Below are 12,369 nucleotides of genomic sequence, written 5' to 3'. Positions count from 1 at the left end.
TTTTTTTCCAGTGCCCACATTTTGTCTTCTCACCTCTTCACTGTCTGTTAACATTCAAATTCGATTATCTCTGTTAAAATAATTGGTTTGGTCTTGGTGTCCTGATACAATCAGATTTTTAGCTCCCAAAAATGGTGCCTAAGATCCAGGTTCCCTTCCAAGCCATCTCAGGCTTAGATGGATTTTCCACTAGCATTCATCAACACAGGGTGTGGCCCTTTCCCGTAAATCATGTGGCCCCACCTCTTTGGGGATTAACTAGAAGATTATGGGAAACTTATGTTCTACCTACTCTCTGGTTATGAAGTCCTACCCTTGCTCCCTGTTATCCCCCTACTGCTTTTACTCAGGCTCCTCGAGCCATTTTGTCCATTCATTCCTTTTGCTTCCTTTGTCAGTACCTTCTTAGATTCCCTTTTCTCTCCAATTGGCCTGCATCCTTTTATCACCATTTTAGTCTTACTAGCACCTTCTCCTCATGTCCACTTCTTTCGGTCATACCTCACAATACAACTCAAGCAGAGATCATTCCAAAGTTCATCTCCTCCTGTATCCTGGCTTGTAAGCACCACTAGAGGGACCCACAACCAAGCGTCCAGTGTCAGCTGGCCTCTCTCTGATGGCTCTTCCAATGTTTCATGACTCTGATCTATCCTGACCCAACCGTGCTACCTCTTTTACATCCCACTTCGATGTGGCTTCCCCTCCTTTTTCTCACTCCAGGTTGAATATGGAGGCAATCTTAAGTGCTAGTTCTACCTCAAACTTACTACCATCTTTTCTTGCCTGACTTGGAGGAAAAGTTGTTCCTCCTTCTGTCATAGACTAAATATCATACTGTTCTGCTTTCTTATCACTTCCTAATATATATATCTACTTTTTATTTGCTCCCTCCTTTTGCCCCCAGTGTAATATAAATCTCCCAAGGGCAAAGAACACACATGTGTTTTGTTTGCTGCAGGTGTGGAGGAAAGAGCCCTCATGGTTGAATCCAAGCTTTTTGGCCTGAGCACTGGAAAGTTGGTGTGTCAGTCAGCATTTTGTCAGTGTGACCAAAACACCCAACAAGAACAACTTAGAGGAGGGAAAGTTTATTTTGGCTCACAGTTTCAGAGGTTTAGTCCATGGTCAGCCAACTCCCAAAGTGAGGTGGCACATCATTGGAAGGGCATGGCAGAGGGAAGCTTCTCACCTCATGGTGGCCAGGAAGCAGAGAGAGGGTAGAGAGAAGGAATGTAAAGGGAAGATGAACCTTCCAGGGCACTCCTCTACCACCCACCACCTGCCTACAATTACCATCCAGTTAGTCCATTTAAGGCAGGGTAGACTAATTAGATTACAGCTATTGCAATCCCATCATTCCACTTCTGAACATTTGTGCATCAACACAGGAGTTATTTGGGGGGATACCTCATATCCAAATCACATCAGTTGGAGTTGCCCATCACTGAGCTGAGGAAGAGTTTGGCAGAGAAGGTCAGGAGTTCAGTGGGGACATGTTGGCTTAATAGACATCCATGTGGAGATGCTGAGTAGGCAGAAAGATGTGCAAGACAGAGAGGGGAGATCCAGTGGAGGTATCATCAGCTTATAGATGGCATAGAAAATTTTTGAGACTAGATGGGAGTGAGCTACAAAAGAGTAATTGTCAATAATGAAGAGTCCAAGGACAGAGCCCTGGGACACTCCAAGGTCAAAGAAGTGAAGAAAAACTCAAGGAGGTTGAAAAGGAGACCCCGACTGTGCTAGGAGGAGAACCTGGTGTCCTGGAATCCACGTTTCAATGAAGCAAGGGACATTAACTTCAACTAATACTGCTGGTAGGTCACAGAAAATGACAACAAAGAATTACTGTTGAATTTGGCATTTTAGGAATTGACCTTAACATGAGTGAGTTTGGTGGAGTGGAGGGAATAAAAGCATGGTTGGAGAGAAAATGAGTGAATGAAGAAATAAGGAATCTACTAGTTTATGGGGATACAATCTTAGGAAGAGAAAAATGGGTTTCTGCTAGAAACCAAACTCGGTGTGGTCCTCAACCTCTGGATCCCATTAGTTGCCCTCCGCATTGTTTATTCTGGTGCATCACAGTTCAGGCCCTTCAGCTCTTGCCTGAGTAAGTGGTGACTTTGCTGCAAGTGTGGCTTTGGGAAAGGCAGAGAGGTCATCCTTCTTCAGGCTCTCTACCCATCCCCACCCTCCCTGGTCTGTGAAAGCCCCTGTCTGCACACTGGAGATGTGTTATCCTTGAGAACCATTCTGCCTTCTCCTGATAACCATGGCCTTTCCCTTTACATGATAACGGGGCCTGTTTCTCTCATCCAGGAGCAGGAAGCTTGAGGACCAGGACTGTACAGAATGCGCACAGCAGGGGCTCTGACGGAGGCACCAGCCTGCTTGCCAGCCCTCCACAGTGGCTCCTATACTCCTCTGAGAATTTTACACAAGAGCTTTCTTGAGCTGATATTCCAAGCCAAAGTCAGGAGCTGGCTATTTTTTACCCTTTCTAGTTATTAGTGTTCTCTAATAATCCAAATAGTAACTGTCTGAAATTACCTTGTTGGCACTACGTAAGGTGACAAAAGAGAAAGGGGGAGAGAGGGAGTGACAGGGAGAAAGGAGAGAGGGCCAGGCCTGTGGAAAGGTAGGAAGGAGTGGAAAATGGCAGCAGTCTTGTCTTTCTGTGTGCTGGCTGCTTCCGTGTGCTCAGCAGAGCTGAAGGAGTCCAGACTTACTTGCTGAGCTGTGACACATTTACATGCAAAAGACAGCCATAATTCCCTTCTGGGTGTGGACTCTTGCAAGACACTTTACTTCCTGAGGAAGGAAGTGTCAGACTCTTCCTTGGGCAGCTAGAAGGCCTTGGGAAGAGGAAAATACTCTTCCACTCACTTCCAGACAGATCGAGAGTCTCAATAGATCGTTTTCTTTTAGGCAGGGGTCAGCTGCACTAGTGACCAGTAGTCTAGCTTTCCATCCAGGGTGTTCCTGGAGTCCATACTCCCTGTTTTCCTGTGAGTGAAGAGATGCCTGTGGGTTTAGGGCCAGGGATGCTGTTGCAGCCAAGTCTCTACTGAAGTCAGCCTGTAACCATAAATTCTCCATAGGTGGGGCTTTTTGTCCCTGGGGGCTGGATGGGCTCATTGCATCCTGCACCAAACTGGGGGCAACATGGAGACAGACTAAAAATGATCCCCCAAAGCCTCCCCATCCAAGTTTGTTCTGCCGTGGACTACCCTCGGGGGTGGGGGGGACAGTACACATGGCAGTGTTTACTACACACAGGTAGCTCTTTGTGGTGAACAGTAATACCAGTATTGAAATAGTGCCCTCACAGAGTGATCACTAATCTCAAATCCTATTTGGAGTAGAAGAAACACATGATTTACTACATTACCTTGTATAATTTATAGAAGGAAACGGGTAAGAGGGAATTCACCTCTTCTAAACCAATAAGCTGGTCATTCAGTAAGCCAACAATACCTCACATAGACTGAGGTTTAAAAGGGAGCCCACTGGGGCCACAGGCACCTGCATTCCACACTTCTAGATCATGATTAAGCATGTCTCACTTAGAAACAAAATCTCCAAGAGGCAACTGTGGTCTTTTCATTTTGAAAATGCTTTAATAAGTGTTGACAACACTGGTTTGCAAAATGTAAAGGTACTATACAAATTCTTAATACAAAAAGAATAAATTAAAAGCAGATTTCTCTTTAATTCTGCAACTTTGTCTACAACATACATCTTTTTCATTGATTACAGTTGAACAGAATCCAGTAAAATCATTTTACATGCTCTACAGTCAGTTTCAGGAGCAACCTAATCTCTTCCCCCCATTATTAAACTAGAGTCCATTTTACACAACTTGTAATAAACTATTGACATTAATGTATATGTAAAACTTTACACCTAGTTAACTAAGCAGTAATTGGTCGTCTGATAGCACCTGGATGAGGTTTGCTATATTTAGAACTAAACTAATACTGAATGAAAACAAATTGGAATTTTAACAGTTTCAACACTCACCTGCATGTAACAAAATTAAAACAAAACAAAAAACAACCTGGCTCACAACGTAGTCTGGTTTATGTGTCTTCACCAGTCTTCTGGCTGAAACAGGCAATTTCTTACATGTATCCAAAAAATCCAATAGGGGCTTTTATCAGACCAGGGACTTTGTATTTCATCATATTTTATTTTAAAGAAATAGGGATATATAAAGAGTATCCAAGTGCTTGCAAATAATCACTACAGCGTTTCCCACCACACTGACGATTATCCTGTCAGTCTCAAAGGACTAACGGTTATGAACATTTTGTATCAACTGAACACAGTTAAACAGTAAAACCTGTTTTACTTAATCTGTCTTTACTACCAGACTCTCAGGATGTTTGCTAGAACTGTAATTCTATTCCCATTCCTTTCCTCTCTGCCCCCCAAATCTAAATGTAACCCAAGTTTTTGGAAGAATTTCTGCCTCTTATTCCTTATAACTGAACTGGCCTAGAAAGCTTGATCCAATTTACTTCAGACTTGACTTCAAACCACGTCCATGTTATATCACCTGTAACCTTGCTACTCGTCCCCTTTTCCATTTCTCTTTTGACTTGTCCTGTTGCACAGAATTAAGTCTGATTATTCATCTATCTTGTGGGAAAAATAAAAAATGACCCAATGTTTGCTTTCAAATAGGGAAGGTGGGGGGACTTAAAAGAAACATGCTGTCTGTAGCTCTAATCGTCAAAACAAAAACAATTAAAATACCTCCTCCTACCCAGTCAAGCCCCCAGATTCATTAACATCCTAACTAGTTTCTATTTATCCTGCAATTTTACCCCTAAGTGTTCTGAAAACAGCAATCCCTTCTGCAAACTGGTATCACCAACCTAGTCATGCACAGTGGGCTCTGGGGCCCTGATCGTGCACAGAGAAGTGGAAGAGGCTGTGGCCTGCTTGGTCCCCACCTGACGCTCCACTTGACTTCCACTTCTTCCCAGTGGCAGAGGGAGCAGTTCATTTTGGTGTCCATTCTTACCCTCCCGGTCTGGTAGAGTCTATTGTTATTCTTGGATTACACATACATGAAAAACGACGATTTTTTTTTCTTTTGACACTACAGCTAACTTTAGTTCTGCTTTCCCAAAAAACCACCCCCACCCTGGCTCCTGTCCCTGGCTGTCAAATGCCTTTCCAATAGGAAGTCATTACAAAGAAGAACACACCACCCCCACCCCACCCCCACTTGGCGCCAACAAGCACAGCATACCACCTCTGTGACCTTTTTGTGCCATCTTGAGTAACCCAACTAAGATTGTGCACTTGTTAGTTATTATAAAAGTATTTTTGAGGCCTTTGAAGATTGATGGCTTTCTGGTTGTGTATTAAGCATAGCTCAAAACACATGTAAACGGGCAGCTCCCATCTGTTATTTTTCTTCCTCTTTTGGTATCTGCAGGCAAAGGTAGTGCTTCATGGTAACTGATTCTGCAGTAGGTTACAAGGTCCTTTGGGAGCTGATTTTTTTTCAACCCTGCTCTGCCTGCTGGCTAGTAGACATGTGGAAAATCTTCCTACCTAAGGGCATAGTTGGGTTCTTTGAATAAGTGACACACAGGAGAAGTCGCATCTGAGCTGTTTGTCACACAAGTGCTAACATAAAATGAGCCACAACAGTTAAACATTGAATGGACTGCAATGTGCTTTTCCCTTGGTTTCCCATAAAAAAGGAAAAGAAAAAATGAAACACCTTGTGCAAAAAAATAGGTTACACTTTTACTGGTCGTTTTAATGAGAGAGAACCACTTTTGGCAATTATCACTTTATGTTTACTACAAATCCCCAAAGGAAAGCAGCTTTGGGTCTCGGGCTTCGGCTGAGCCCCCTTCTCAGACCAGGCTAATTGTACACTCTGCTCCTCCCCGAGGGTCTGTTTTCCTTCATGTCCAGACTGATGGAGATTCTGAGTCAGGGAGGCCAGCCAAGACTCCCTCATCTTCACCCTGCCATTGGGTTAGGGTTCCAGGCTCTCACGGAGGAAGAAGTGGACTGTCAAGGGTGATGAGTCAGAGGACGTGATTTACAAATGGTTGACTTACACTGTGGTGTGCAGAAGCAGTTGAGATTCTAAAAGAAATTTCATTGCAGAAAGAATGTCTTCCGCTTGGCCCCTCTTATTTCTGTTTGCATGTAATTATTTTATTTGTTTCTCTTTGGCAGCGTAGAACTGATTGTGATCCTCTGGTGCATCTCGGGGTGTTAACCTTCCTCACTTCTCCCCGCAGACACTCCCTCCCAAGCTCTATTAGGAATATTTCAGGTGTCAACTGAATATCCCCACGAGGCACCCTCTTCTTGAAGTGCTTGGTTGGCCTACAGGCGGCAGGCTGGATGCAGCTTCATAGTCCTTCTGTGGGTAAATCTTCCTGTTCTCTGCCAATGCTACTTATCTGAAGGAATTTCATGCCAGTCGGCTTCCCTGACAGTTCCTGGCCTGGGGGCTGCCAAGGAGGGGAAGCCACCAAGGTGCCATTGAGGATTGCTGACTAGCTCTCTCTGGGCAAGAGAGCCAGGGGACACACAGTGGGACCGGAACCTTCCAGAATGTCTCCTCAGTCAGGTTTTGAGGGTGAAGGGGTTGCGGAGACAGGAGAAAAAAAGTGCTGAGGACCGAAGCTGGTGCAGGTGACAGTGCGTCTGGGTAAGGCAAATGAGAGGCAGTGAGGTGACTCAGAATGGCGTCGAGGCGGTCAGATCAGGCCGGGGCTGTCTCACACGAGGGTCCCGGGCTTGGCTTTTTCCTGCCCATACCACTGGACGTCAGCTAGTTCTGGGTAGGGGGAGGAATCCAGGAAGCAGCTGTCGTTGCAGCCCCTGTGGGGTCCAAGAAGGGATATGAGATGGTTAGAGAGGAGTGGCACTTGGGCCTGCATCAGGGTATGTGTCCACTGATGGAGGCCCTCAACTGATTGTCAGTCTTCCCTGTTTAGAAGAAGTGAGGCCTGATGCACTCAACAGAGCTGAGTATATAGAAAACACTTAGATCAAAAGGGTCCACGTAACCTCCTGACACTTGACATCTGTGAAAGAGGAAAATGCAAGCTAATTAATACTTAACATGGTAGTTTCCAAGCCTGGCTGCACCCTGGAATCATCAGGGTGATCACCAGGGACCCAAAAGTACTCCTGCCTGACCCCACCTGGAGCTGCTAGAATTGGTCTGGTTGTGAGTGGGTGATGGGGGCTTTCGAGGCTCCCCCAGGTGATTCTCAGGTGCAGCCAAGGCCCAGAGCCCCTTGGGCCATTGGGCCATATTCCTTAAGATGACTCTTCCTGCATGATAGTCTCGGGGTTATCTTCCATTGGGCTTGGGGTGGGGTTGGGGGTGGGAGATTTTTATGCTGACCTGGAAGGACAATGGAAATGCCAGGTTTCTCTGTAGTGAGATTAAGGTGATACTCTAAATTGAGTTTTAAATGTCTTTTTAAAATCCGTACTGCTTATTCTGAATATCATCTATTTTTTTGTGATTATAAAAAAAGTGCTCACTTATAATATATAGTAGAAGCTGGGCATGTAGCTCAGAGATAGAGAGCATACTTGGCATCCCTGGGTTTGATTCCCCAGCACCAAAGATAAACAAAGTATATAGGAAAGTATATAGAAGAAATAAAAGTTTTCCAAAAAAGTACTTCAGATAGGCATTACTATTTAAGTTGGGTAGAAATGATTCTTAACTGTTAAGAAGAGATCACACAGATATGTTTGACACCCATGGTCATTTCTAGGGATCATTATTAGGGAAAAGCCTCTCTCCAGATCTCCTAAACTAGCTTTTCAATTCCTCCCCTTTGGCTCATCTTCCCATGCCCAGTTCTAGGGGTATAGTGGGGATGGGTGACAGGAAGAGACCTAACCTGATGTAGTTCAAAGAAAAGTGAATTTAAAGAGTATCTTTTTTTTTTTTTTTAAGGTGGTGGTGGTGGTGCTGGGAATTGAACTCAGGCCTTGCATATGCTAGGTAAGTGCTCTATCACTGAGTTGCACCCCCAACCCCTTTTATGTTTTTAGATAGGGTCTTGGCCAGTTGCCAAGGCTGGCTTCAAACTTGAGATCCTCCTGTCTCAGCCTGCCAAGTAGCTGGGATTATAGGCATGTTGTTAAGGATATCTTAATAACAAATTGCCTCATGAACCAGTTTACACTGAGAATAATCAGTCATTCTCATTTTTCTGTTTCATTTCCCAACTTCTCTAGGAATAAATGGAAGAAAGCATTCTATGCATTGTAAATTTTTCTCATTTGGTCTTTAAAAAAAGAAAAATCCATGAAAGCTAGAAAAATCCCAAGCCATCTGTGAGCATACTGGTGTACTTTCACGTGTCCTGTGCTTTGGAGCTCTGGAAATACACCAGGTTAATTCTGTTTAACTGTGGGCCCTGCAGGAGACGTGCTGCTCCTTGGGGGATAATCCACCACCCCCACTCCTACCAGGGGTGGGCATGTGACAGGTCTGCCAGTTACAGCCCTCCAACTAATTACTGGTTCATAGATGGCCAAGCAGGGATGAGCAGCTTTGAAACTATGAGGATGTCAACTTCCTCCTACGAATGAAAGTAACAGGAGCAGGAAGCAGAGTTACGGAGGGAAAAAGAGCTTGTGAGCCCTGGCTCCACCCTACCTTCATCTTCCCAGTACATCAGCCAGTATACACTCTTATTTACTTGTTACATTGGTTTCTTTTTCAAATGAACTAATTAATACTGGCACTTACATAGTTTCTTAAACTCTTGACAGAAATTTGTTTCTGATTAAAAATGTGATCCTAATCTCTTGAGGACAAAATTTTCCTTAGTGGCTTCATAAGATAAAAGGAATCACCTCAGCCAGTTTTTTTCAAAGTAGACTTGTGACATGCTCTGAGGAAATAAAAGGTTCCCTGGACAAATAAGTTTGTGGACTCAGCCTTTCAGAGAACTGCAATGTATGTGGACACATATTAAAAGCTCTGAGAAGTTCTGCATTACTTTGTTTCACCCAGAATTTCCCAAACAGTATTGCCTATTAACAAAAGTATAAAATGTGTTTGAATTTCTTGTATGTTGGATCCTACATAGTTTCCGGTTGAAACTGTTACAGTTAAAACTTTTTGAGTAATAATTGTATCACAATACAAAGGACCTTTATCACAATTTAATCTGCTTCAGAGGAACTAAACGTCCTTTTTATATTGATTGTAAGACTCAAGGAAAGACCACTGAGTTCAAAGCAGTAGTGTTTGGATAAGGCAGCAGGTTGTTAAGGGCTCCTTCAGGGGTTTATTTTGTCTGTGAAGACACAGTCTAACTCCTGGATGGACCACATTACTCTCCTGTGGCTCACCAGGAAGGCTCCTACATCATAGCGTCCCATTCCACGTGGGAGGTCATCAGATGTTTTTTAAAACTGTAGGATCCTTCTGCTTAGCTAATTAGCTTATTAGAAACCCAATGCAAAAAACAGACCAAGCAACATCTGAATGATGGGTGGTGGGATGGGAGAAGCTGGGTGGGAGCCCACCATTTGATTGGAGGTTTGGTCCCCACATAGCTCCCAAAGTGCCACAATATGCAAATAACTGGCCTGTCCTATGCCTGCTCTTGAGAAGGGTGGAACTTAATAATATCCCAGAAAAAATTGACTGTGACTGGTCTGAAATGAACATTTTCTTTTCAGATTAAAATTTATTTACTAAAAGAATAAAAGAGAGAACAAGATAAAATAAAGCTGGAAGAAAAATATACCATCCATCCCTTAGATATTTTACATACATTATTTCTTAGTGACTCCCCTATCATTACTGAATTATCTAGTAAGTGGTTTTAAAAGCTACAAATATTGCTTAATATCTTGGTATCTTTTGCTCATGTAACTGAAAAGAGACTTGGTCCTGGGAGCTCAGACAAGCCATTCTTCTCATTCAGTACAGATTCAGTGAAATCAAGAAATACCACATGCCAAGAAAGCACAACACAAAACAGACTGTTAGGAAGCAGCTATTCTTCACAGGTAATACAACAGGGAGTCACTGAATAGGTCTCCCTGGCAAATTTAAGTGAGTCATTCATGATCCTAGGGGATCTTTCTAATGTTACCCAGGAGAGTGGCCTAGACCTGCATACCCTTGGCCACCAAGGGTCCTGGGAGTGGTAACTCTTGAGTCTGCTAATGCCCACCACTGCCCTCTGCCCAAGGGGGCTTTCCACTACAAAAATGCCCCTTCCCAGTGGTTAAACTCAAGAGACACACAGGGGTGCATGGCCCGCCAGGGGCTGGCTAAGTCAAGGAAGTTGGTGAATTCATGAGCCTCCATCACCCACATCTCAGTGGAGTTTGTGACTATAACTGCTTGACATAGGAAGATGGGGGGTGGGGTACTGTACAAAATCTTGGGGGGAGGAATTTCATTCAGCAAAATGACTTTTATAAATTTTATAAATAGATTTTATAAAAGTACATTTCAACAATGGCTTATCTTCATCTCTTACTAAGTGTTGAGCAATGCTTTATCTCCATATCTTTCTAATAAATGAGAATATGGTTAACTTACAAAACCAACTGGCAGTACACACTTGGGCTGCTGAACAGTGCTGCAGGTGTCTCAAAGCCAGGGTGAAGAGGCCTTCTAGAGCATCCTTGTCTTACTTGGCCTGGGCATGTGCTGAGGCTCAGAATTTTCTTTTCTTTCTTTCTTTTTTTTTTTTTTTTTAATTATCATTTCAAGCTGACACATCACATTTCCACAGCAGCTTCCAGTCCTATTTAATTCTCAAGTTCTCTTGCCATTCCCACCTCCATCACTGTAGCAGATGGTCTTGTCCCTCTAGTATTGAAGGAATGTTGCTCTTATGACATCACTGGCTCTTTCAGTCTCTTCTCTGGCACCAGAGGAAAAGGTGCCCACCTTCCTCTGAGGAGCAAAGCGCCTGCTTTCCTAATCCTCATCTGTCCACTGTAAAAATTGTTCCAAATTTCTCTCTTGACTTTGTTCATGATCTTATCCTAACCTACTTTTCAGGCAGAAGTTCTTGTTCTCTGCAGCAAAATGAGACTCTCTGTTGTTGCCCAAGTAGCCCCTCTTGTTTCTGCCCCAGGGTTTGTGTCCTTGGAATGGCCTCCCTCTACTTCCAGCCAACTAAGCCCCCCCCCCACCTGTTGCAATCTGGGCTCACAGAGCATCTCCATTCGCTCAAAATTGATCCCTCTCCTCTGTGAATCCTTTTAGCATTTTAACTTTTAGAACACTTACTATGTGAGTGTGGCAGTTTCTTACCCTTTACCTCCTAACAGATTTTCAAATTGTGATTTTAACTTGAATTTCTGGAACTGTAGGTTCCTGGAATATGGTCCACATTCATTTTTTTTAAATTTAATAAACTTAATATTTTTGTTCACTTTTGCATGGTGTTCTTATATTTTTAGTTATCACTTGAAATGATATTTAATTTCAAAGATGTGCAATTAATTAGACTTTAAGGCCCCCAGGTCTAGGGATAGGTTCAGGTGTCACTGTCTACCTGATGTCCATAGTAGCAGCGCTTTGCAAGTTTCAACAGGCATTTGATTTGGTAGTCCTGTGGTGCCCAGGGACCTTTCTAATGAGCTTCCACATAGTGATAAGGATGATGCTAATTTCTGGATTACATTTTGAAAAGCAGGACTCTACAGCATCTGATACAGCACTCAGCTGTCACTCGAGAATGCTGGAATGCAATTATGGGTGATGTTTTCAGGTGCTTCTGGATCAGCTCACTCTGCCCTTGATGGTTTGAAACTTAAATTGCAGTGACATTGTTCTCCTACACGCTGACTACTAAGGAAGTACAAACCTCTGCAGATCTTTGTATGTACTTAGAGCCTGGGAAGGTCTAAAACATACTGTGGGGATCTTTTCTGGGAAGTAGCATTGGGAATGCCCAACATCTGACATAAAAACAAACATATAAACAAATAGTTTCACATGTAACTAGAAATAAGACATAAAAACAATGGCTTCCACACCACTCAGATGTTTCCTTCTGGAAAATCTGACATGTGTGAAGACAGCACAGAGGTAGTACATCTGGGATCATGAACTCACGGGCAGTAAGAACAAAACGTCCCCTTACGATACCTCTATTCATCAGTACTTTGGTGAGGTGGAGACTCAGACCCATCCATAATGGGCGAGTTTTCTGTTGCTTCTCTGAACAAAGGAAAGCAGAAGGAGGAAGAGAAGAGAGGTCATGTTAAAGGGAGGAATCGACACGCACATGATTAGTAGCTTATTAATACCTTGGAAAGACCCGCTGATTGTACACCCCAGTGTTAGTAAGGAGTCATGCAGAACTT

General features: G+C 43.4%; 1 protein-coding gene across 7 annotated transcripts in view; it reads right to left on the bottom strand.

Annotated features, from left to right (window-relative positions):
- Nucleotides 1-3,603: 3,603 nt before the first annotated feature.
- Frmd4a (FERM domain containing 4A) overlaps nucleotides 3,604-12,369 on the bottom strand; it is a 581,879-nt gene continuing 573,113 nt past the window's right edge. For 5 of the 7 annotated variants that reach the window (XM_058575149.1, XM_058575147.1, XM_046432434.2 and 2 more), the window contains one exon: nucleotides 3,604-6,873. In XM_058575149.1, coding sequence (XP_058431132.1) covers nucleotides 6,771-6,873 — 103 coding nt within the window. In that variant the 3' untranslated portion in view covers nucleotides 3,604-6,770. Of the gene's footprint in view, nucleotides 6,874-12,151; nucleotides 12,224-12,369 lie in introns of all 7 variants that reach the window. The other 2 variants (XM_058575148.1, XM_058575146.1) reach the window with 1 other exon arrangement.

The sequence above is a fragment of the Marmota monax genome, unplaced genomic scaffold, assembly GCF_021218885.2.
Source record: "Marmota monax isolate L192 unplaced genomic scaffold, Marmota_monax_Labrador192_F-V1.1 WCK01_AAM20220418_F8-fsc00090, whole genome shotgun sequence".
Classification (NCBI taxonomy): Eukaryota; Metazoa; Chordata; class Mammalia; order Rodentia; family Sciuridae; genus Marmota; species Marmota monax.
Note: the sequence above shows the minus strand (reverse complement) of the source record. Positions and strands in the feature narration are given on the sequence as shown.